Source organism: Urocampus carinirostris, chromosome 2, assembly GCF_059441175.1.
Source record: "Urocampus carinirostris isolate Australia breed hairy pipefish chromosome 2, RoL_Ucar_1.0, whole genome shotgun sequence".
Taxonomy (NCBI): domain Eukaryota; kingdom Metazoa; phylum Chordata; class Actinopteri; order Syngnathiformes; family Syngnathidae; genus Urocampus; species Urocampus carinirostris.
In genome coordinates this window covers 17,445,616-17,471,384 of record NC_142350.1, presented here as the reverse complement: position 1 = coordinate 17,471,384, position 25,769 = coordinate 17,445,616, and the positions used below count along the sequence as shown (strand labels likewise).

At 38.2% G+C, this 25,769-nt stretch overlaps 1 protein-coding gene across 11 annotated transcripts in view; it reads left to right on the top strand.

The window, feature by feature from the left end:
- Positions 1-25,769, top strand: part of col16a1 (collagen, type XVI, alpha 1) — an 83,822-nt gene that overhangs the window by 13,047 nt on the left and 45,006 nt on the right. For 10 of the 11 annotated variants that reach the window (XM_088329147.1, XM_088329146.1, XM_088329143.1 and 7 more), the window contains exons 3-9: positions 1,928-1,996; positions 2,054-2,171; positions 11,007-11,130; positions 12,033-12,305; positions 15,460-15,540; positions 16,824-16,889; positions 17,259-17,291. In XM_088329147.1, the coding sequence (XP_088185273.1) occupies positions 1,928-1,996; positions 2,054-2,171; positions 11,007-11,130; positions 12,033-12,305; positions 15,460-15,540; positions 16,824-16,889; positions 17,259-17,291 (764 nt within the window). Of the gene's footprint in view, positions 1-1,927; positions 1,997-2,053; positions 2,172-11,006; positions 11,131-12,032; positions 12,306-15,459; positions 15,541-16,823; positions 16,890-17,258; positions 17,292-25,114; positions 25,236-25,769 lie in introns of those variants that run through there. The other variant, XM_088329148.1, reaches the window with a different exon arrangement.

Below are 25,769 nucleotides of genomic sequence, written 5' to 3'. Positions count from 1 at the left end.
TTAGCGTCATAAGAAAATGGAGAAAAAAAATAGACCCTTTTATTCTGTTAAATTCCCCACCGAGGTCCAATTTGTTAGAAGCTTTAACTACAGTATTCTGAAAAGAAAATTCTTTGAGAATGATAAAAGGCGCATTTGTTCCGACAAAGTACAAAGCCTTGCTTAGTCCTCTGCCCCAAAGAGATCAATTAACTTTCACAGGGTCCATGTCTCACTAATATTCCCTTTACACCCCTATCCAACATCTCACATGACCTCACAAATCAGTTTTTAGGCTGTCAAACTGAATTGACAGCACTCTTCAGTAACTTGACAAGGTGAAAACATGACCATCAAGCGTGGTGCCAGACTATCTGTCAGAGCAGCTTTGACCTCATTTCTTCTCGCTCACCGTGTTTTACTCGCTTTTGATTTCATTTTACACCCCCATCGTCACCCACGATCCTCCGTTCTTAGGTTAGTCGTTAATAACTACTTTGTAATTATTTGTGCCTTATAATCCATTTATCTTATTTTTTCTTTAAAGTCGGTATTCAGTATTTTACCAGGAGTGCCATCTAATCTTGTTGCATAAGTTTCACAATGTTGACATCAATGACAATAAAGACAAATTCATATAGTTATTTTTGTGATATATATCATTTGGATATCTCCCAGTTTTTTTTCTTTTTTTAATATTTTTCTCAGCTTAGAAACTCTAAGCCTCTCAAAGTGTTGGTAACTAACCAAAGGAGGAAATAAATACAAAAATAAATAAATAAATAAATAAAGAAAGAAATAAAGCAATATGGAAAGCAAGAACAAAAGCAAGAATAAAAACAAGTAAGAGATCAAGAAATAAAGCAAGAACGAAAGCAATAATGAAAACAATGAAGAAATCAATCAAGCAAGAAAGAAAGAAAGCAAGAAATGAAGAAAGAAAGAACGACAGAAAGACAGACAGAAACACAGTCAGAAAGACAGACAGAAAGGCAGACAGATGTAGGAAATAAAGAAAAAGAAAGAAAGAAAGAACGAAAGAGGGAAAGAAAGAAAGAGAAAAAGAAAGAGAGAAAGAAAGAAGGAAAGGAAGAAAGGATGCAAGAAAGTAAGAAAAACTGAAACATAGCAGGCACTTTATTTGTTAAATAATTGATGGTTAAAATTAAGATTTTTTTTTTTTTGAGGAAAATAATTTGATATCTGCCATATTGCATATAATTTTAATTTCTTCAAGAGTTAATTTACAGTTAAAATCTTAATATTATAGAAGAAAAAGGATCTCTCATTGAGGAGGTAATCTGGTGACTATATCAACCATAAAACAATGGTAAACTTGCATTTAAGAAATTAATAATGTCCTTAAACACAACCAAATATGGTATTGATATTTTCTGTAAATAATGCCATTATTATTTTTAGATGATAAAAAGATTATTGTTTCTTTTCGAAAGCCCATTTGAGAACCACTGCTGTACATCACGATCCAGAACCAAGTGCATACACACTAACGCTACAGTTAGACTCATTCTATTTTCCCTTAAAAAATACCAAACACATTTTTATTTTCTTAATCTGCTGTTTTTTTTTTTGGTTTTGTTTTTCAAATTTAAACACCAACAAAAATATATTGACTCAAGACCACTTTGCTAGTATTTTTGTCTACGGATGCTTTATATTGAATGGGGACTACTTTTAGTGCGTGAGAGAACTTGCATTCGATTTCCGGTTTGTTAGAAAAATGCCTTTTCCCGTCCTAAACAGGCACATGTTTATTTTGTTTCTTTAAAATTTCAGAGATGTATTGTGTTTCCAGTGTAAAAATAGTACACGATAAAATCTACCGCATTCTAAGAGAATCCTGTTGAGATGTGATATGTTCTCTTGTCAACTGAGAAATCCAGCCGAATTTCTTATCTAACGCTCAACCTGCTATCCATCTCTCCAGGTGTAGAGTGCCCAGCTTTACAAGTAGAAGAATGGAAATTTCCACATACGGCGAGGGATAATATCACAGGTACGGCAAGTCCTCTCAAAAGTATGATTTGGGATACTAATGGAAACCAATCCACAGGCTTTAATTTGCTGCGACGGTTCTCCCTTTCCAAGAACCCGGACGTGAAGAAGATCCGGAACCCTCGTGGGCCTGTTATACTTCGCTTGGGCAAGACTCCCATTGTTCGTCCCACGGAGTAAGTCTGACATTGGGGATATTTTTGATCTGTTAACCCGAGTAATGCCCAGTCATGGGAGGCAGGTGCGGCTTTGCCTCACTTGTAAACCATGAAAAATGTAAAATGTAATTCGATAAATGGTTATATGTATTCAGTGCAAAAGTTAATTTTCAAAATCTCAGAGTTTTCATATTATAATCTGAACATATTCATACAATTACTATGTAAAGCATTATTGCTCTGAGCGTCTGCAGATATAGAGTGAGGCATGCAATTATCTTGCCTCTTGGCAGAGGACGATAGAGAGACCAAGGATGCTGATTTGATACATACTTCAGCCTCAGTCAATAGAATTAGCTTAAAGAAAAGAATCCAGTGTTTTTCCCCGTTGCATGTAGTTTTCTCATAAGGCAAGCTTACCTATCTATTCAGGATTGTTTTCAAAGTGAGCCGTATATGATTTACTACTGAGCTGAACATCTGCAGATGCAGAATGAGGCTGACAATTATTTAGCCTCATGCCAGAAGGCGATAGTGAGACCAAGGATTCTGATTTGGCGCACACACATAACCCCAAACAATAGAATTAGGGACAACTGTCAAAACCAGAACAGAGACAGTTTTATTGGGAAGAAGGTAAAGAATCGCACACATGATCCGGCGATCGCTGGTCGCGGGGAGCAGGTCGCTCTGAACGCAAAAGTGGCGATGGCGGTGTCGGAAGCGGAAAAAAAAGGTCAGTAACCTGGACAGGAGAAGAAAAAACGTGGTCATTAGATGGTTATTCTCTAAGTGTTAGCTTAATTTTCCTTCAATAGCATGTTTTTTTTTTCTTATGCTACAGTTTATATATTGCTTTTTTTGCTCCGCCAGTAAAATTATGAATAAGATGTAGGTTATTTTATTTGTAGACATAACTGTGCCTCACCCGAAACACCTAACCACGCATCACTTTTTCAACATATTGGTTACCCCTGATGGATATAGATACAATCATTCCGTTACATTAACTACAGTGAATGAGTATATAAAATTAATTACGAAGGAAAATATTCTGTCCCGATTGTAAAATAAGAAGACTCCTTTCTGGCTGTTCACTTGTAAAATGCTGCAACGTCTCAACATGACAAGACTACCCAGTGGAACTCAACAGGCCTGATTGCATTTCCAGATAGACCACTTCTTCCCCTTGAACCCCCAACCACTGCGATGTAAAATTGAACTCAGCAGGCCACTTTGGCTTACTTTTACATGAGACTTTTTTCGCGTGAGTAGTGACAGACGTGGTATTTTTATAGAGTTCACAAGAGAGTATGCGACACTGACTTTCTTTGAACTTCTGACTAGATCAAGCTGGATGTGTGGCGCATTGTAAAAATGGTTAGGGAATATCAAAACCTTATCTAAAAACATGTACTCATACATAGTATAATGAAGTAAATTATCAATTTGGTAGATAAGTACAAATAAGTACTAATAAAAAAAGTATGGACTACCTCCAGATTTACATTTTTGGATTTTATACGTATATTATATGATTTAACATCTGAGTCTTGTTGACAGGATTTCTATTTGCTTTATTTGTCTTCAAGTCAAGTCAAGTCAAGTCACATTTATTTGTAGAGCCCTAAATCACAAGGAGTCTCAAAGGGCTGCACAGACCACAGATTATTGCAAACCACAGACTAAATATTACACCATCCCCTGATCTAAAACCTACATGAGGGCAAGGAAAAACTATACAAAACCTCATGAGGAAAATGAAGAAACATTGAGAAGGGGCCGCACATGAGGTATTCCCCCTTCCAGGATGACCAGGCTGCAATGGATGTTGCAATAACAAATAATACACAGGTATTGTGAACATGAAATATAGGTCATTCATATGCTATGGAATAGAAGTGTGTTTAAAGCATAGATTTAAACAGTTCCACTGAGGTTGCAGATCAAATCTCAGGGGGAATAGCATTCCACAGCACCTAGGCCCGAACGGAAAACACTCTCGAACCTGAGGTTCTCTTCTTGACTCTTGGGATCACTAGTAGACCAGCATTCTCAGAGCAAAGGCTCCAATCAGCTTCAATGGTTGACCAAAATTACTGAAATAATGTACACTGTGCACCCAGAGTTTTCTCACGGTGACCAAAAATTGCATGGGACTATTTTCGAAATGACTAGAACAAATTGAGCCATCATTGATACAGATACATAATACTAAGTCCATTAGTACATCTCATTTCTACCCTTTATATTAGTGCGTCTCAACCATTTTTTGAGCCAAAGACCACTTTTTTCATAAAATTCAAAGCTTAAATTATAATGTTTCTTTACGTGTCACTATACAGTTTTTTTCTTATCATCTGTGTTCACCATTGCTCAGGAAGTAATACGGATCATTATTTTCAGTTAATAATTTGGGATTTACGATATTTGTAACCTGTTTTTCAAGTTTCACTATGTTTTGTATCTTGTTTTTTGGGAAGAATAACAAAAATAATACCACAATAAACAACAAGTGTCTGCCAATGGGGGAGCAATTGTTTACTACGTTGTTTTTTTTTTGTTTCATTTTTAGAAACGATAATTAGAATCAGGACGATGAGAAGACGATTTTTGCTGTATTAATGTATTACATTTGCAGTGCAAACTTAAACGGAATGAGTTAACAAAAATACTTTACTACTTTCTGAGTAGATATGTGGTATATTAGAGATAAGCAGGGTTGGGTTAGGGTTACTTTAACTGGATTACTTTCAATTACTTTTGGATTACTCCAATGTCACATATGCTAATTAAAGACAAAAGAAACTAAATATGAATAAAATTACTCAATTGTGTGCAGGCTTGGGAAGTAACGGAACACATGGAACGGCAAAAATGATGTTGGCAAGCTGTTTGGATTTATTTTCATTTTGTTTCTGTCGCGTTTTATGTTAGTTTGGCCGGAGATCAAAGCCAGGAGAGTCATCATTTTATTCATATTTAGTTTCTTTTGTCTTTTATTAGCATATTTGGTATTGGAGTAATCCAAAAGTAATTGAAAGTAATCCAGTTAAAGTAACCCTACCCAACCCTGGAGATAAGGATATAAATGGAATATAAATAAAACAAATCTGCTGCCACATATTGCTGTGGGTGAATATTACAGTTACTCAGGTGATTACTGGAAAAAGCAAATATACTGAACAATCGCATTTGTTTTTACAAAGATACCATCAGACAATTTCCTGTGGCACACTAGACAAGGTCTCACGGCACACTTGTTGAAAAACACTGCTCTACATTACTGATGTTTTTTTAAGTCAAGTCATGTTTATTTGTGACACCTTTAATCACAAGGTCTCAAAAGGCTGCACAGACCACATATTATTGCAAACCACATACTATCATTACACCTTTCCCTGATCTAAAACCGACATGAGGGCAAGGAAAAACTCAAAAACCTCAACATGAGGAAAATGAAGAAACCTTGAGAAGGGACCGCACATTAGGTAATCCCCCTTCCAGGATGACCAGGCTGCAATGGATGTAGCAATAACAAATAATACACAGGTATTGTGAACATGAAATATTTGTCATTCATATGCTATAGAATAGAAGTGTGTTTAAAGCCTAAATTTAAACATTTTCACTGAGGTTGCAGATCATATCTCAGGGGGAAGAGCATTCCATAGCACCGAAATGCACCAAAATCTTAACAAAATATTTCCCCTTAATTCTGACTATATTTAATTGATTTGCTGCTATTCTGTTTATTTTAAGCTTTTGATTGTTAAAGGGCCATTAAAAGGCAACAGATACTGGTGACTACCATTAAAAATAGCTTTACAAGCACCAATACAGATATAGTACTTTTTTCTAAACAGGTTTGCATCGAAAGGAAAAAAACAATGAACTTGAAATTGTATCTTCACAATTAATCTACAAACCCATTTTGTATAAACGTCTATGGAGAGCAGATGGATGACCAAAAATTGTAATTGGTTAAAAAAAGCAAATATATCAAGGCTTGTTCTTTGGCTTTTGCTTCATAAGTCTGATTGCTTTTGTGCTAATGCGCTCAAGCTGCTTCATTGTGCTGAAGTCTTATAAAACATGGCACGCTGTCACTCAAGCAGCTTTTTAATTCAGCCCCAACAAGCCTGACTAAAGGTTTGGATGCATGTACAGTGATTGGAGACTAATGCTTTGCTTTTGTAATAGAAGCTAATCGACTCTCATATGAGTGACAGCCAAATGAAAGCCCGTGTTTCTCGGCCGTTTCATTCCTCCGGTGCCAGTTCAACGAGCAGCGCTCAGCAAAACAGGATTTGATTGCTTTAGGCTTGTATCTTTTATGTGCCGGAGTGTGTCAAAAGTAGGGGGAGGCAGCCATCTTCTATTATTGCTGTTCGTGCTCCGGATTGTCATCAAAGAATTTCAAGTATATGAGTCCGGCAATACTAATACAGAGTAGATTTCAGGAAAAAAAAACGCCTCCGGGCTATATGTCATGCAACATCTGCTATGATGCGGAAATCTGAATAGTCCGTCAGAATGAAGAATCGTTCCTACCTACCCTATGGTCACAAGCTGTGTCAATCAACCAGAATTGAGTCAGAGTAGAGCCACTCCTGGATCTCTTAATTTATCCACATGAAATGCATCGGGCCCTTTTTTTTAAATTACTTATTGGATTACTCCATGGTGAATTAGTAATCACCTCTGACCCAGTGCATGCTGATGAAACTTAGTCGACTGAAGGAGCTGATGCTGGGATAGGTGGTTTAGGAGAGGACTATTCAGCCTGTCCTATTGCCTTTGACACATCCCCTCAAACAAGCGATCCAAAAATGGATGGATGTGGAATGCTGAGTTGGACTTTTTGGGTTTAACTACAGGAAATGGAAGTTGTTTGGGAGATGGAAGGTTTGGCTTCCAAACCAGGAACTACCCGCCCCTGCAAATTGATTTTGAAAAAAAAAAATGGACGGATGCAGATTGCAGACCTGGGAGGGGGGTGTTCGTCCTTTTTACTTCCTGCGTTTGCTGACTTGCCTAAATGCATGGATGGAGATTAGATAATTTGACTTTTTGGGATTAACTACATGTAGATTGAGTGGCTCGGGGGATTTAAGAATGGTTTCCTTCTTGAAACTGCTACCCCTAAGACCTGACCTTAGATCAATTGGTAATATGTAGCCACTGATTGCAGAGTTGGCCTGTATGAGATTAACTAGCGGTAGATGACATGCTTTGGGAGATTAAAGTATGGGCTTTTAGACCTGGAACTGCTGGCCCCGTGTTTTGGGAGGAGCTGAAATAAGTGGTTTATGAATGCCTTTGCCAATTCACCTCAAACAGGCAATCCAAAATGGATAGATGTGGATTGCTGAGGTTGGACTTTTTGGGATAATATACAGATAAAGGGAGTGGTTTTGGAGATGGACGTTTCGGATTCCAAACCTGGAACTCTTCCAAACCCCTGCAACCTGACCTTGAATAACATGGTTATGGATGGATTCAGATTGCAGACTGGGAAGGGGGGAAATAATACTTTCTAATTCTTGCTTTTTCTAATTGACCTCAAAGAGGCAGTCATAAATGGATAAAGGTGTATTGTAATTTTTTTTTGTGATCATGAGGAATTGGCACAGGAGGTGGAAGGGTGGGTTTCATTCTTGAAACTGATGGACCCATGACCTGACCTTAAGTAATATGGTTATGGATAGATGAAGATTACAGATTGAGTCTGTGTCCATTTAAATAAAGGTAGATGAAGTGGCTTGGGGGATAAAAGCTTCCAAACCTGAAATTGCCTGTGTTGTGACAGGACGATTGAAGAGGAATGGAAGAATAGACAAGGCTAGGTAACTTTCTTCCTGAAATATTTTGCTCCCAAATGGCTCATAATGATGGATGGATGAAAGTTGTCTTTACTGATCATGAAAACTAACTTATCTCGTACCTACTTTCACCTAAGTTTCTAGAACTTTCACAAAACATACTCGGTCACAGTTTAGTGTTTTCCAGGTCCCCATTTTCCCTTCCATCACACCTTTATTTTCGACTTCCATCATTTAGCCATCAATCACTAAGGTAGGAAAACCATCTGTCGGCATCGGCCATGCCCGGAAAGAAAGACTGGGTATAAGACTATTTCAAAACATTTGCCATCTCAGTGAACATACATTTCACTGGGGTTGTTCGTGAACCCTTCATCCTTCCAAACACCTTGACGCGGTGAATATTTGCCTGTGTGCATTTGTTTGTTTGAATGCCCTTGACCAAAAGGAAAAGATGAGACCTGCTAGGCTGTATCGGCTATGAAAATTAGTGCCAAAAGGTTACTGACTTACTGTGCGTTTTGCATAGTATTCTGGCTCCATCCTCAATTTGTGGGTGGAAATAAACATAAATAACAAAACCACCATTGCATATCAAACAGCCTACACAAGCTCAGACCTTATCACCATTGTTAGGCATATCTCACCCAATCGCATTTGATAGAGTAAAAAGCTTTTCTCAAACCAGAAAAATTATCAGAAAACCTACAGTTGTTTACCTTATAAACATGCAATTTTCAACCACAAAATATGCAGGCTATTTATAAGGTTTTACCAATTCTGTTCAGGTGCAACCAGATGATGTATTGACCCAATTTCCTGAATATTAATAGTGTATCAGCTGATTCCTTCTAAAATAATCCAAGCTTTTCCATCAATCCCATCTGCCTTCCTAATCGGACTTCTGACTACAATCGTTAGGTAGCAGATCATTTATTGTTCATATATTATCATATCATATGTGTTCATGGATGGTGTGGTGAGAGAGGTGAATGCAAGAGTATTTGGCAGAAGTGTAGAGATGATGGATAACAGTGGAACAGTGTGGCAGGTAAGTCAGTTCTTGTTTGCAGATGACAGCGCTTGTAGCTGATTCTGTGGAAACATTGAGAAGGTTCGTAATGGAGTTTGGAAGAGTATATGATAGGGGTATGTTATGTGTGAATGTTGGGAAGAGTAAGGTGATGAAGTGTTCACGTGATGGAGTGGGCATGGCGTTAGAAATAAGGTTGCATGGACAGGTGTTGGAAGAAGTTAAAAGCTTTAGGTACTTGGGTTGTGATGTGGCTGCAGTTGGTGGAATGGAGTGCGAGCTATTGCACAGAGTGAATCAAAGAAGCATGGTTTTGGGTGCTCTAAGGAGAGTGATAAGCAACCAGAGTATGAGTATGGATGTTAAGAGGGGACTGTATGAGAGTGTGATTGTGCCGCCTGTGTTGTATGGTACAGAGGCTTGGAGACTAAACGCAGAGAAGGAAAGAAGGAAAACGAAGGAAATTAAACGTTTTTGAGTGTTTGAGGAGTATGAGTGACAAGATTGGATAGATTGAGAAATGAAATTGTGAGAGACAGAACTGGAATAGTTGTGGAACTGCGCAAGCGTCTAGATAAGAGAGTACTCGGTTGGTTTGGGCACATGGAGAGGATGGATGAGGAGCAAATGTTGAAGAGGATCTACTGAGCAGAAGTAAATGGAAGGAGACCAAGAGGAAGGCCGCGATTGACTTGGATGGATGGTGTTATGAGTGCACTGCATGAACGAGGTCAAAAGATAGTGGACGCTAGAGCTCTTGTTGGTGATAGGAATGAGTGGAGAGGTGTTGTACAAGGATAGTGGGATGTTTAGACGTGTTCTAATGGATGGGGAAGGCACCTGTATGATGCGACAGGGGTAAACCAGTGAAAGCTGTCGGGCCCTGCTGTTGAACAGAAGAGTGTGTTCTGTCGCCCTGACCTGAGTGCCATGGCCGCTTTATGGTGTCCCGTTTCATCTGGAGGGACGAAGGCATGACCAACTTGGGCGCCGAGGTGCTTAACTCGTTTGGTGTTTGGGCATTTGGGTTGACCATGGTCCCAAACATTTTGTGTGTTTTTTTTTTCTTTTTTTTTTTTGCTACTTTTTCCCTTATTTAATTTTCTTTGTTTTTGTATGTGTTTGTCTTGCTTCCGGTCACCTCTCTCGAGGGATATGACCGGGGCAGATAAATAGATAGAAAATACACTTGGAAAGATAATCATTCATGTGTTATTTGAAGAAAAAGAAAAAAAAAGTTGTCTAGTGTAACTTTTTCAAAAGATCAAGGAACAGCCAGACAAATTGTTTCAGATAACTGTAATTGAGATCTTATTTTTTGGAATGATCTCCACAGACTTTGAAATAAATAATTACAAACTATGTTTCCTATCATCATAAATTGGTCAATAAAAGTACTAAAAAGGCAATGAATGAACCGCAGAGATAAACAGTTTATCCTCCATCCCCTTTGGCACTATTCAAGACTTAGCTGTCAGCACACCGAAGGGGAAATATAAAAATGACATTTTAGTTTAACACGGTGCTGTTCAAAGGAGCCTTTGGCATTTTAATGGCGCTATGCTTGTAGAATGAAATGCAAACTAAATGTGAACAGCGATCCGAGCAGGTGCTGGCATGGGAAATTTAGTTTGATGTCTGGTGAACGGTTTGGATCATTCGCTTTAGAAAGGGTGAACTTCAACTATCGTCTGAGTCATCTTTGATTTTGTGCTTTCAAGTTGTTTTTCGCTCCTCGACAAAAGCCAACTTTGGATCATCATACATACCCTGTTTTTTAGGATATCAATTACTGTAAAATTCATAGAATTTGAATTATGTATCCAGTCCAAACTTTTGTAGAAGTTTGCACAAAGCAACTTCTTCCCTGAATAGTAATTTTCTCCGACCAGAAAATACATTTAAATGGATTTCACTCCATGGGATTTAATTTGGCTTGCTAGCTTGTGGTGTGGCAGTGCATCATTAACCACTCTGAACTTGTCTGTGTTGCAGTGAAGTGTTTCCTGATGGCCTTCCCGAGGAGTTCACTCTGATATTCACCTTGACGTTGAAAAAATCCGCCTTGAGGGACACAACGTACCTCCTCCAGATTGCTGATGAGCAGGGATACCCTCAGGTTTTTCTTTCTTCCACTACATTTTTTGAAGTCACTGTCTTACATCAACATCCCTTTTGGTCTTTCCCTTGACGTCCCTCCCTCCAGATTTCACTGTCACTCTACTTCCAATACATCCTCTTTTATCCAAGCAACCTTTCTATTGTAGGCATTCTCTAAAATGCAATGATTTCTGGAAAAATAATGGCAACTATAACAGTTTTAAAATAACATTTTACAATTTGTCTTTTGTGAATTCAAGATTGTCACACTGGATTTATTCACAAAAATAACCACATTTAATTCTAGGACTTTATTTTGAAATTAGCCATAGCCTGTGACAACCCATGAGGACCTTTGTTGAAAAAAACTAACACTACATACTTTGGCTTCATAAAACTTGAGCCAATATTGACAAAACCCACATGTTTCAGGAAGTCATTACTACACACCAAGTAGATACCATCATATTTTCCTTAGGGGTTAACTACGACCTTAGCATATTCTTCCCGGGTTTATTCTAAACAACCTACCTCTTTTCTACATCTTTCACCTGCGTATCTATTCAACAACGATCCGTAATGCTGTATTCTCCTTCATTGTTATTCATGCATCTGTGTTGCATGATGAAGCACGGGGGTTCCTCCGAGTACCTATAATCACTAGAAGCCAGATTTAAATACTCAATATGTATGATGAATAGAGGCCAGGTCCCCTCATTAAGAATGATTTATTGGCCTGGCTGTACGCATGTGTAATTAATGTCTTCCTTTTTAAATCTTCCCCGTGAGTGTGTGTGTTCTACACCTCTGTAAAGTGGTTGCTCCATGTACGTATTACTCTTGTTGACTCTGATTCCCGTCGTTCCGGATTTACTTGTCTCAAGTTGAAGTATTCATCATGTTGCTTTTTCTCCCCCACAGCTCTCCGTGGACCTTAATGGCCAAGATGGCACCTTGTCCTTCAGGTCCGGCGTCACGGACGACCTGGTGAGCAATGTTTTCTCTGGCGAGGGAGTGGAGTCCCTGTTGGACTCAAGGTGGCACAAGGTAGCCCTTAGCAAGAGGCGAGATTCAGTTTCCCTTCTGGTGGACTGCAACCTGATCGAGACAAAGACCTTGGAGAACCACCGGAGGATACCCACTGATGGACATACACTGCTGGGGGTTCGGGCTGCGGATGCTGGGCCTGCGCAGGTATGGTGTGGAGCCTTAAATCACAGATATTGGTATTACTGTCACGGTCGCCATGACGACCAGTATGCCACGCCCCCGAACTCCCGTGCCGATTGCCTGCTATTCCGTCTCCCCTGCGTGCCAGCCCGACTCCGACTCCCAAGCCTGCCTGTTCGACTCCCAAGCCTGCCTGTTCGACTCCCAAGCCTGCCTGTTCGACTCCCATGCCTGCCTTGACTCTCATGCCTGCCCTGAGTCTGCCTGTACTGATTTTGTCCCGTCTTTCCTCTCCTGTCTTGTCTGTTTCCTTTCCGCTCCCCGGAGTCTGACTCTTCTGAATCTGATCCCCCCCTGAGTCCGACTCTTCTGAATCTGATCCCCCCCTGAGTCCGACTCTTCTGAATCTGATCCCCCCCTGAGTCCGACTCTTCTGAATCTGATCCCCCCCTGAGTCCGACTCTTCTGAATCTGATCCCCCCCTGAGTCCGACTCTTCTGAATCTGATCCCCCCCTGAGTCCGACTCTTCTGAATCTGATCCCCCCCTGAGTCCGACTCTTCTGAATCTGATCCCCCCCCTGAGTCCGACTCTTCTGAATCTGCCTGTCCTGTCTGATTCTTCCTGTCCTGAGTTGACTCTCCTGATTTTCCTGTGTTACTCTGTGACGTGCTGTGGGTTTATTTTTATTTATTAATTTTTTTCCTGGGGAACTTCTGGAGCCGTTCCTTGAGGGGGGGGTTCTGTCATGATTACCCAAGTGGAGCCACCTGGGGTAATCATGGGGTGCGCTGGAATGTGCTTCCTGATTGGTCAATGCTCCCTATTTAAACGCGTTACGCTGAGAACTCTGTGTCGGAGGATTCCTTCTGTACCCCGTAAGACTCTCCCGATTACCTGTGCCTTGTTTACCTGATTCTGTCTGTCTGCCTGCCTACCTGCTTCCGTCCGACGCTACGATCTTCTCTTCATTCCTGGTAAACTCGACCTGCTTCCGTCCCACGCTACGCCACGACGTTGCTGCTGACGTTCGACGGTCACCGTGTTTCCCGCTAACCCTTACGCTCCCCCAAATAAAGAATTGTACGAACGCTCTGGGGTCTCCTGCTCTGTTCTGGTCTTCCCTGACAATTACAGTCTTAGAATCAAGCTTAGAATTGTTACAATTTCTTGAAATGTTGATGCACACTATATGTCATGTCACGTTGCCTTCTCTGGCATAATGAGAACCTTGACAGACGGCAAGGAGCACTTGAGCACATGGCAGTTGAGTTCAAACAAATACCAATACCCATGACAGAAGTATATAACCACCACTTTTTACCATGGCGATTTATTCCAGTGCGGTGGGCAAGCTTCAAAGCCCGATTTGGAATTGTATCCCTTTTGATAAAGACAGAAAATGACAGTGTGCATCTGCAGTCAAATGAAGGGACTGGTGTTGTGCAGAGGGACAATACTAGCAGGCTGGCAGCCCTAAGGTATTCCAGGATATGCAGTGAACTTTTTTACAAGGTACATTTTGATCTAAATAGGTAGGAGTTATGTTAAAAACACTAAATATAATAAGTGAGCTAGTGAAAAATAGTCAAGTTAGTGGCTTCCCGTTGCCATTTCTTATCAAGTAAATGAGCTGCTTTTATTATGATTAAGGGATTCAAAACCGTAAGCTTCCGAATAGCACATGTATTGAAAACTGTTATATGCTCTACCATAAAGCTTCGTACGCTGAAATGAACTGCCAGACGAACGTTCAGAAGAATATATGTACACTAAATTAAATCGTTTTAACGTGCTCAAAGGGGATTTCTCTACAAGATGCAAATGCAGCCCCGTCCTCCAACAGCTTCACAGTATTTGTTTTACTAATCATTGTTAATTCTGTTCAAAAGTATAACTGTTTTTGTTTTTGTTTACAGTTTACTGGCCACATCCACTGTTTACTGCGGGTTACAACCGTCCGTCATGGTGTAGTCATTTGGTTAGGTCTCATAGTTGCAAACGGTTTATAGGTGTGCGTTACCAGCAATCATTGATCTCATTGATAAACCTTGCTCACATAAATTTTAAAACGTTGTATGCAAACAGACTACAACTAAAATAATGGAGGCGAAAGTGACTTTACCTCTAGAATATTACTGGTACAAATGACACACGACAAAGCATTAGATATCTCATTATCAGACTATATTTACTCACGGTGCAAGTAAAATTGAGTTGCATTGTGCATTCTGATAGGTAACTTTACAAGCTATTTTATACATGAATACTGTACTTATTAAACCAAGAGGTTATTTACACACAGGTGAATAAGAGGAAAGACTGTGTAACCTATCTGATTGAACTATGCAAATGGGTGTTGTGGCACCATGAGGAAAATATGTTGATATTGGAATAAGGTCTGATAATATTTTGGGTGTCTTCTCTACCTCTGATGGTCTCGTGGTTCTACTCCGTTCTGAGCCCCATTACATAAAATGCTTTACGGTTTTGGTCAGCAGCACATGTTAATGTATTGCAATAATATCTACCCATAACACAGAAGCTCAATTTCATGTGCCTTATAGTCTGGTTCTTTTTATGTAAGAAAAATATTTGACAAAATAATATTTCTTGGGTTGTTCCTTATAACTCTTTACGGTGCGAAAAATACGGTAGGTACTATTGTTCCTTTGTATACTCTTGGAACAGATCCTACAGAGGAATGAGAACCAAATATTTTGGCACTGTAACCCCTTTGTCCTGAAGAATCATTCTCTCCGGTTGCACGTGTGTACATTAGTATTTGAGCGTGTGTTCTCAACCGTATGCTATGCTCCTGGGTGCTGTTTTTCAATGAGGCAATCTTGTTCAGTCATGATTAAAAAGAGGGAGACTACCTAGAAGAATAAGCCCGCCGTGAGCCCTGTCCATTAACATTGAATAGATCCAGTAATCCCAGCATTTATAACAATTTAAAGATCAATTAACTTCATTAGTCTGAAATAATGCAGGGGGGTATTTGGTTACCACAGCAAATGGGTATTCATACAAACACATGTGGCACCCTAAACTATGAAACCTGACAAAGTGCTTTGGCAACGCTTAATAAAAATGAGCGCTTAATTGGTTTTCAACTTTGTTTACCGCCTCATTTGCAGTTAGATTTTTATCCCCCCACCCTTCTCTGTCTCTCTCAGATGGACGTTCAGCAGGTGGTGCTTTATTGTGATCCATCCCTAGCCAGCCAGGAGACCTGCTGTGAAATACCTGGAGCTCGAGTAAGACTCATATTATTGCATTTTTCTGGGTTTAATTTCATCATTCAGCCTTGTGTTCTATTCCCAAAAATTCCCACACTGCTTCATAAGTAACTATTAATACTAAGTAACTGTTCGTTCAGGGGACTTTCCGAATTATATGTACTATGATGTTCAAAATACTTATTCAAAACAAAAGAGCAAGCTTCTAGTATGTTTGGATGAGAAAGCCCATCCATTTATTGACACTGGCAGATCCACTCTGACTGTTCTGGTACACTATTCAATTATTCACTCATTATTTTTTCATTCATTTATTTAATCATTCATTTATTCAATTATACATTTTGAATTGTGTTTAACTGTGCACCAGCTTCTATATCAAAAATGTAAAAGGGTAATAACAACAACAAAAACATGTGTACCCGGTTCCCCCCAGAAACCTTGCTAAACCTTGTGGTCAAGGATGAGAAACACTAGAACTCAGGACTGTGCCCACGGGCACAATTAACCCCCTAAGAGCACTTGAGTAGCCCGTAGACAAGTTCTAAAAATGAATCATTTCTCCAGGAGATTCGGTTTTTAAATAACGAGATGCTTTAGTGGTTGACTGAGCTTATAACATCCAATAATTAAAAACTAGTAATGGATTAGTAACAACTCAGTAATACTATGATAAGTTGTCATTTTAGAAATATATATCAAACTGGTAGCCCTCTGTGACGATCAGGATCAAAATGTAGCTCTCAGCTTCAAAAAGTTTGGTGATGGTGAAACCCTGCACTATAAACTAATTCAACCTAAGCAAAATTAGGCCAAAAATGTGCTTAATTTTATGTGTCATTCGGTTGGACGGCCTAACCATATATTTGGTTGGTGAATAGCCTTGTAGGCGGTCCACCATGTTTGAAAAACATTGTAAGAAACCCTGCTGCTTTTAGAAGTTACTTACATCACCCGCTGACATGTCCAGGTCCAACAAGCTTAAACTTCACATAAAATGGGCAGTGATTTTCAATTCCGGAAGCAAAATGTCTGCTAATCTAAAACCTAACTTTTTCCATCAGTGGCAGCTGTTCAAAGTTAAATTGCTCCTTTCTCAGCAGCACATTGTTAAATCACCGCCGGATTACTGTCATGCACTTTATCTTAAAGGCGGCTACTTCAACATTGTTCCGCTCGCCACTTAAGTGGAGCTTCGGGGAAAGAAATTTGAGTTGTTGAAAAAAAAAAAAAGACTTTCAAATTGATACTGATTGTGGTTATTTATTTATTTTTACTTTTTTCAATCCACAATGTAACAGTGCCCACCGGATGACTCCAAAAGTCGGCGGGCCGCCGAAAATGACTTGGAGAACATGTTTGGCCAGGTAACAAATCATGCTCGAAACCCCAATAGTTTAAATGTATATTAAAGTAATCCTGTCAGAAACTCCTATTGTGTGGAAGCTTTATCAAAATACTACAAAAAGTTATAAGTTTCGTATGCAATCTATGGGAGTTATATTTCTCCTCTAATTTCTTTGGTGGAATTTGTACCTGTCAAGTGCTGATGCACGTTTTTTCCACTGGAACATAGGGGTAATTTATTTTTGTTGCACTCTCGCTCATTTATCTCTTGTAAATGGATTTTGAAGTACCCTACAGTAAATTATGATCACTCCAGATAATTATACAATGTTTACATACGATGACTACACCATCATTTGTGTCTAATTTGTGTTTTTTGTTCGTAATAGGAAATATTCTCATCCAAAGATCTGGCAGAAAAGGTAATTCTATTCATTCAAAAGTGAATATCTATTACAATATAGCCTCAGATTGATTTCATATTTGTCATCTTTAATTTTCAAGCCATGTTTTTTTTCCATGTTCTATGTTAGGGGGGGCAAATCCATTTTAACGCAGGGGCCACATGGTTGTATAACTATTTTAACGGGGCCCGCAGATGTAAATTAATGGCATAAAAGTGTGCCTTAGCTGTAGGGCTGTGGGTCTTTTCGCAGGCTTAGGATGATGATTTTGGAATGTAAGATTTACTATGGAATGATTATTGAGGTGTTTTATTTTCCTCGCTATTTATTTTGTGCATCAAGATTTAGTCTCTTGTTATATTTATCAACTGTGCATTTGTAAAAAAAAAGAAAAACAACAATTTAAATAATTCCCATTACAGTTCAATTAACTCTGAGAATTGTATGCATAATGCAAAGTTACACACATATCATACAAACACTCATTTAAATGATTTGGTGATTTGAAAGCCTTTCTGCGTTTTCTCTTTCTTTTTTTATGAAAACGTACATGTGAACTTCCCTGTAAAATTTCATATATATTACATAAATAATCTAAAGCTCCGTAACATATCTCTAAAGATACCCAGGTACTAGCTGTTTTGTTTTACTTATTTGCTTTCCTTTAAATAGCACGACTTTGACTTTTATTCTAAGTGAAATAACATCAGGATGGGTTTCCTTAATGTTCTCTGGTTGATTAATTTTTATTTGCAAATACAGCTAGAGTGTGTGCTTTGTGAGTGCCGCCTGGGTTTGGAAATATCTAGTGGACATTTTTAAAACTGCAGGTGTTTTCGGCTGATTTTTTTCTCGTGATTCTCTTAGCATTGTCTAATGGGGGACATAAAACAATGTGGCGGGCCAAATTTAGCTCGCGGACTCTGCCTTTGACATGTGTTCTTGGTGATCTTTTTTTCAGATATATGCAGGTCATGTATCTGCTTTTGTGTTGTTTGGTCTATTGATACACTCGGTTGGAAAAATAAGAATTTGTTTCTTTCATTTTGAGTGACTGAGGACTGATTTTCACCTCATTAAGCAGCTCGGTCGGGAGTTGCGCCTGCTCGAAGAATTTTGTCACTCACCTCCAACAAAAATGTTCTTTTGCAAATAGAACACAACACTCTAGATGCTTCATTATCCCGTCTGTTGTATGCACTTTTTCCTGCGCACCTGGCCGCCTTACCCTGACTTGCTCAATGTAGGTTATAAGGATTTGGACCCAGCAAATGAGAAAGTGAGCAAATGTGGACAAATTGCACCAGCAACTGTTTTTGAGGGGAAAAATGTGCCATGCACCTATAGGAATCATGGCTATTTGATGTTGAAAGCATTACTTTTAATAAATCTAATCTGAGGTTCAATTGGCTTCTGTTGAGCTACCATACTGAAAAGCAGTTATTTTGAATTGTTTTCATTCGGGTAACTTGATTAACAGGAACATATACACACACACATACAAGCACACACACACACACATATATATATATACATATATATATATATATATATATATATATATATATATATATATATATATATATATATATATATATATATATATATATATATATATATATATATATATATATATATATATATATATATATATATATATATATATATATATATATATATATATATATATATATATATATATATATATATATATATATATATATATATCAAGTCAAGTCAAGTCAAGTCAAATTTATTTATATAGCCCTTAATCACAAAAATGTCTCAAAGGACTGCACAGGATTACAATTACACAATTACCTGATCTTAAACTAGCAAACCAGCATGCGGGCAAGGAAAAACTCAAAAACCTCAGTGTGAGGAGAAAAGAGAAACCTTGAGAAAGGACCTCACATGTGGTAATCCCCCTTCCAGGATTGAACAGGGTGAATTACAATTAGCATTACTGTACACAGAATAGTAAACACTAGGTAAGATGTTGAAAATGTCCGGAAAGAGCATGACATCAACGACGACGCCAGCTGGTAAATGCAGGGGTTGACATGCTGCAGGTCAGACCCCGGTCCGCTGACCCATCCCAAATCATCCTTCTCCTTCTTATCAGCCAGGCAGGCCTCAGAAAAAGACAGGACAAAACAGAATACGAGGTGGGCATCAATCATATGCTTTGGAATAGAAGTGTGTCTTAAGCCTCAATTTAAAAACTTCCGTTGAGGTTGCAGATCTTATCTCCAGAGGCAGGGCATTCCACAACACCGGGGCCCGGATGGAGAACGCTCTCGAGCCCGCAGACTTCTTGGCTCTCGGAATTACAAGTAGACCGGCATTTTCCGAGCGCAGACTCCGTGCAGGAACATAGGGGGAAATCAAATCAGAGAGATAAGAGGGTGCAAGCCCATGCAAACATTTATATGTTAATAAGAGAACCTTAAAGTCACATCTTAAGTGGACTGGGAGCCAGTGCAAGTTGGCCAATACAGGTGTAATATGCTCAAACTTTTTAGTCTTAGTCAAAAGTCTAGCTGCCGCATTCTGAACCAGCTGCAAACTTTTAATGCTAGACATCGGGAGACCAGAAAGCAATACATTACAGTAATCAAGCCGAGAAGTAATAAACGCATGAATTAAAATCTCTGCATCTGATTGGGACAGCATTGAACGAATCTTCGCAATATTACGGAGGTGGTAGAAAGCTATTCTAGTAATATTTTTCACATGTAACTGAAACGACAGATTAGGATCAAATATAACACCTAGATTTTTGACCGAGTCACTATGGGTGATATTACATTTGTCTAGGTTCAGGGTAATGTTTGAAAACAAATGACGACAGTGAGCTGGACCAATAATCAACATTTCAGTTTTTTCTGGGTTAAGGCGTAAAAAATTATTTGACATCCATCTTTGAATCTCAGTAAGGCAATCCTCCAGATTTCTAAAACTTAAATGTCCAGTTTTTTCCAGTGGCACATACAGTTGAGTGTCATCTGCATAGCAATGGAAACTAATATTATACTTGCGGATAATGTCACCAAGCGGGATCATATAAATACTAAAAAGAAGGGGGCCAAGTACAGAGCCTTGAGGAACACCACAAGGGACGTTAGATTGTTTGGAGGTCATATTGCCATAGTTAACACATTGCATCCTGTCTGACAGGTAGGACCTAAACCACGAGAGTACAGTTCCTGAGATACCAATGCGTTCTAGACGAATCAATAATATGTTGTGGTCGACCGTATCAAAAGCAGCGCTGAGATCCAGCAGCAGTAACATTGATGAGGCACCAGAATCTATTGTTAAAAGGAGATCATTGGTTACTTTTGCAAGGGCTGTCTCAGTAGAATGATTTGCTCTAAATGCTGACTGGACAGTTTCAAAAAGGTTATTTTCTGACATGAAGTCATTTAGCTGCTGTGCAACGACCTTTTCAAGTAATTTCGCAAGAAATGGCAGATTTGACACTGGCCTATAATTACCTAGGCTTTCTGGGTCAAGGTTAGGTCGCTTAAGCGTGGGTTTAATGACGGCAGACTTGAAGGCTACAGGAACAATACCCGAGGATAGCGATATATTAATAATATTTAAAACTGATGGTCCTAAGATCTCAAACAGATCCTTCACCAGTGAAGCTGGAAACGGATCAAGCAGGCACGTAGTTTGTTTGGCCCTACTGACCATCTGTGTTAGATTATCAAGGGACAATTCATTGAAACTGGAGAATGTTTCTAAACAACCGCTGACACAGTCCATACCTAGCACCTCCACATCTTTGATATAGGAGGAGGAAACAGAGCGTTCTTTTAAAATTTAATTCCTGATTAGTTGAATCTTTTTATTAAAAAATTCCATAATGTCATTAGCAGAATGAGTGCAACCATTTGGGTTAAGTTGTTGTCTGGTAAGTTTCGCCACTGTGTCAAATAAAAATTTTGGATTATTCTTATGTTCAACAATAATCTTAGAGAAATACGAAGCTTTAGCTGAGGCAAGAGCTACTTATATATATATATATATATATATATATATATATATATATATATATATATATATATATATATATATATATATATATATATATATATATATATATATATATATATATATATATATATATATATATATATATATATATATATATGTGTGTGTATATGTATATGTGTATATGTATATATATATATATATATATATATATATATATATATATATATATATATATATATATATATATATATATATATATATATATATATATATATATATGTATATGTATATGTATATGTATATGTATATATATGTGTGTGTGTGTATATGATTATAGTACTTTTGGAATGAGCAACAAATCCGTTTGAAAATAGGAAATACACTAATATATACACATGTTACATATATTTTGAGCAACAGATTTAATCTATTTCAAAATGGGATCTGCAGTAATATATATGCTGCACACAAATTGGCATTAGCTCCAAGTTAAATACACAGAGGCCATTAAAAATGAATGCCAAATTAGAGTCGTCAGGTTGCGGTGGGAATGGGTGAGCCATGTCGCATGGCAACACATATCACAGCTTTGTCTTTAATTTCTCTAAATGCATAAAAAAAATACAGTCTATGTTAGCTTAGCGCAATAAAGTTGGTATGACAAATACGGCTGGATTCGGAAGAGTTCATTATTTATTGGCGTATAACGGTGCTGTTATGAATATTATATGTATAGAAAGGCCCACATTTCAGTAATGTCTTCATTTTCAACCATGTAACAAAGTACTGTATTTAGTCAGCAATTAATCAATAACTTTGGTTTTACTTTGCTGTAAAAAGCATAAAAACTGGTAAAATTGTACACCGGGCAAGGTAGACTTTGTTAGCTTGGCACAACCTTGCTGGTATATTAAAACACGGCGGTATTTGGCAGGGTTACCTAATTTTTTGCGTTTAACGGAGCTGTTTTGTGTATATGATGTATAGAAGGGCCCACATTTCAGTAACATCTTAATTTTCAACCATATTACATTGACATATTTAGCAAGCATTTGATGAATAAGTTGTTTTTACTTTGCCGTAAAAGCACAAAGGAGGTTGGTAAACTTCTACAACTATGTTAGCTTGGCACAACCCTGTTGGTATGACAAACATGGGTGATTCGGAAGAGTTTAACTTTTGCAGATAAAGCAAATTAATTCCAAGCATATAATGGTAGTGTAAATGTACATATATATTTTATGTAGGCAAGAGCCCATATTTCAGGAACATCTCGTTACAAAATATTTAGCTAGCAATTGATAAATGTCACCTTGATATAAACTCATAACAGAGGTAAGCAAACTCTCAAAGTTTGTTTAGGGCTGGCTAGCTTCTTCAACAAAGGCAAATTCAGACATCTCCGCGACAATGTGAAGTGTACCAATAGCTGTTACTCACTTTTCCAATCCGTGCACAATTTTATAACAGTAGCACAGATGTATCAAAGTCCAGGTATCAAATTCAAGACAGAGTTTTGGGTCAAATAATGGTAAAAAAAAACAAACAAAAAAACAAAAAAAAACTGCAAGTCAAAAGTGTGTGGATTGAATGTTGAGCATGTTTAAAATAATTTACATATTCTAGAGAACCAACCTGAAGCAACTGAAAAGCTAACAGATATATTGCTATATTATCAGATAAATAAAGCAATATTTTATCATGGCTCTGTCAGCAATCTTTAATTTTCAACAAGCACAAAAGACAAATGTCCTTAATATACTATGAAAAGTACCTATCGCATGAACATTAAATGATGGTGTAATCAATGCACCATCAGTAGCCTTAATGTTGTATTTTTGCAAAAGTAGGCTACAATCACCTCAAATATAAAAATACAATATAGTTAATATCATTCACCGAACAACTACACTGTAAAGTTCAGGGAGAAGTAACCCATCCATATATCAATTATCTTCCGCTTATACCGGGTCTGTTTGCTGGGGCAGGAGCTTTGGGAAGCCCAGACCTCCATATTCCCAGCCATTTTGTTCAGCTCATCTGAGGCGATCCCGAGGAATTCCCAGGCTAGCCCAGAGACATAACTCTCCAGTGTGTCCTGGGTCACCCTGAAGTCTCCTGCCGGTGGGACATGCCTGGAACACTTCCTTATCAGATGCCCAGGCCACCCCAGCTAGCTCCTCTCAATGTAGATGAGCTGCAGCTCTACAATGAGTCTATATTGGATAACAGAGCTTCTCACCCACTTCCCCTGCATGGGTAACTAATTTCAGCCACTTGTATTCGGGTCCGTGATAATAGATGAGGGTAGGAATCCGGATCAAACAGTAAATCAAGAGCTTTGCCTTTCGCCTCAGCTTCTTCTTCACCACGAAGGACCGGTATAGGGTTTGCATGACGGCAGACACTGCACTGATCCATTTGTAGATCTCGAGGATAAATAATATACAGGGAGAACAAAATTCTCTCAAGGGTCAAACTAAACCTTATTGAGGGGCTGATGTGGTCCCTCAGCCTTGACTTTGACATGTGCCTTTGTGTAGAATTCAATGGATACATGTTTTACTGATTTTTCCCAGGTCTATCTTTAGAGGTACATTGTGTCATATTTGAACCCAAGATTGTCAAATGCGAACAAAACCCATTGCCAAGTCAGCACAGTGTAGCAGCAAGATGCCACTCAAACATGGTGACGACAACTAGGTATACATCCAGCTATTAAAAAGAAATACGTATTAAGAAGTGTTTAATAGCTTAAGAATATTCATAAATATATAACTTTGCTATGATAGTTCATGTAATTTTGACTTCTTTTCAAATCAATGTTTTTTTTTTTTGACTGAATCAAGTTATTTTGGTACAAATAGGAGGCACTAAATCTTACACACTTTCCTTTTAATACTGCTCTTTAATTTAGCCCACTTCAACATAATCTCGGCAAAAACACATGCTACTATTCAGTCACCTTTTCATGTTCCTTGGTAGTCTGTTTCTATTAATCTCCAAAAGTATTTTTGAATCTAAAAAATAAAATAAATCTATCCCTGTCAACGTACCTGTTTTTCCCGTATTTTATACGTTTTTTGACCATTTCAAATTGTGAACGCTGTATAGGATTTTTGTACGGGAATGTTTTCGCTTTTTGTTAGACCGATCTCATCCTGCCCTTGCTCTAGCAGACAATGGCAGCATCGTAGTTTGCTAATATTGTTATGACATTCTACACTCTTCTATCTTGCTGTGAGTAAATAGGTGCCAAGTTGTGTTTACAAAGTTCATTATTGCTAAATAAGGGGAATTGCAATCATTAAAAGATTAGCAATAGCCTTAGGTTGACATATATGCAAATATATCCTAAAATATAAAATAAACAAAAAAAAAAAAAAAAATACATACTCAAAAACAAACTTTTATCCGTACTAGGAAGTCCTAACACTGAAAAAGTCATTGTTTTTTCTTGAATGACCCCCTTTCGAACTAAATCAAACACGGTTCTATAAAATTACTCATCCTTTGAGGGAGACTCACAGACAGTAAAAGTGACACTACTAAAGTTCCCTTCGAAACAGACCAGGGAAAAAAAAACAACTTTGAGGTTTTCTCTGCAAGGGCCCGACTAAATCCACTATCTAAGACACGTTTTGGAAACGGTGACTCATCAGTGCTGCTGGCAGCTTTTAGTTACGTTTTCAGAATGTCCGTAAGGGTAGGAGGAGGCAAGCGAGGCTACGCTATGCGCCTGTGCATGCAGAGACAGAGTTTTACTGCAACGATCGGCTCTGTGCTTAATGGCGTGTGAAAGCTCGCTTTGATTTAGTTACTTATTATTCTGAAAAGACAGGCATTTTTTTAATGGCTGCCCATTTTTCGGTGCGCCGGCCCCCCTCTTGCCAAGCATCTGCTCTGCTCCATCGAATGCTGCAGGGAATCAAATATTCCTACCGATCCCCGTCTCTGGTGGGTGCTGAGTGGTCTTGTTTGAGTGCGTCTGCACACCTCACGTCTTTTATAACCGTAGTAGAGGAAGAGTTTTTTTTATTATTTTTTTTTTTTTATGAAATAGTGCCACCACCTAGTAATAGTGAAAACTGAAACATGGAATTATCGGTACATTATTTTCCACTATTAGGTTCGGAATGATTCCGTTTGAAGGCTGAATAGATGTACGAATCAATGTTCTGCAGTATAACCGTTGCTGTTTTATTACCGTTATTAATATAAGACCTGTTATATATAATTTGTTACATACATGTTTTTTTTTGTTCATATTAGTTCTAGGTTGAATATCTTTCTCGGGTTTATCGGATTTTTTGTATTTTCAACGATGCCGTTTGGAATGATTACATTTGAAGGGTAAATAGATGTACGCATAAATGCTCTGCAGTATAACCGTCGCTGTTATATAACTTACCAATATAAAAACGGTAGTCCATAATTCCTTGAATATAAATCTTTATTTTTGTTTATATTAGTTATAATTCATATATCTTC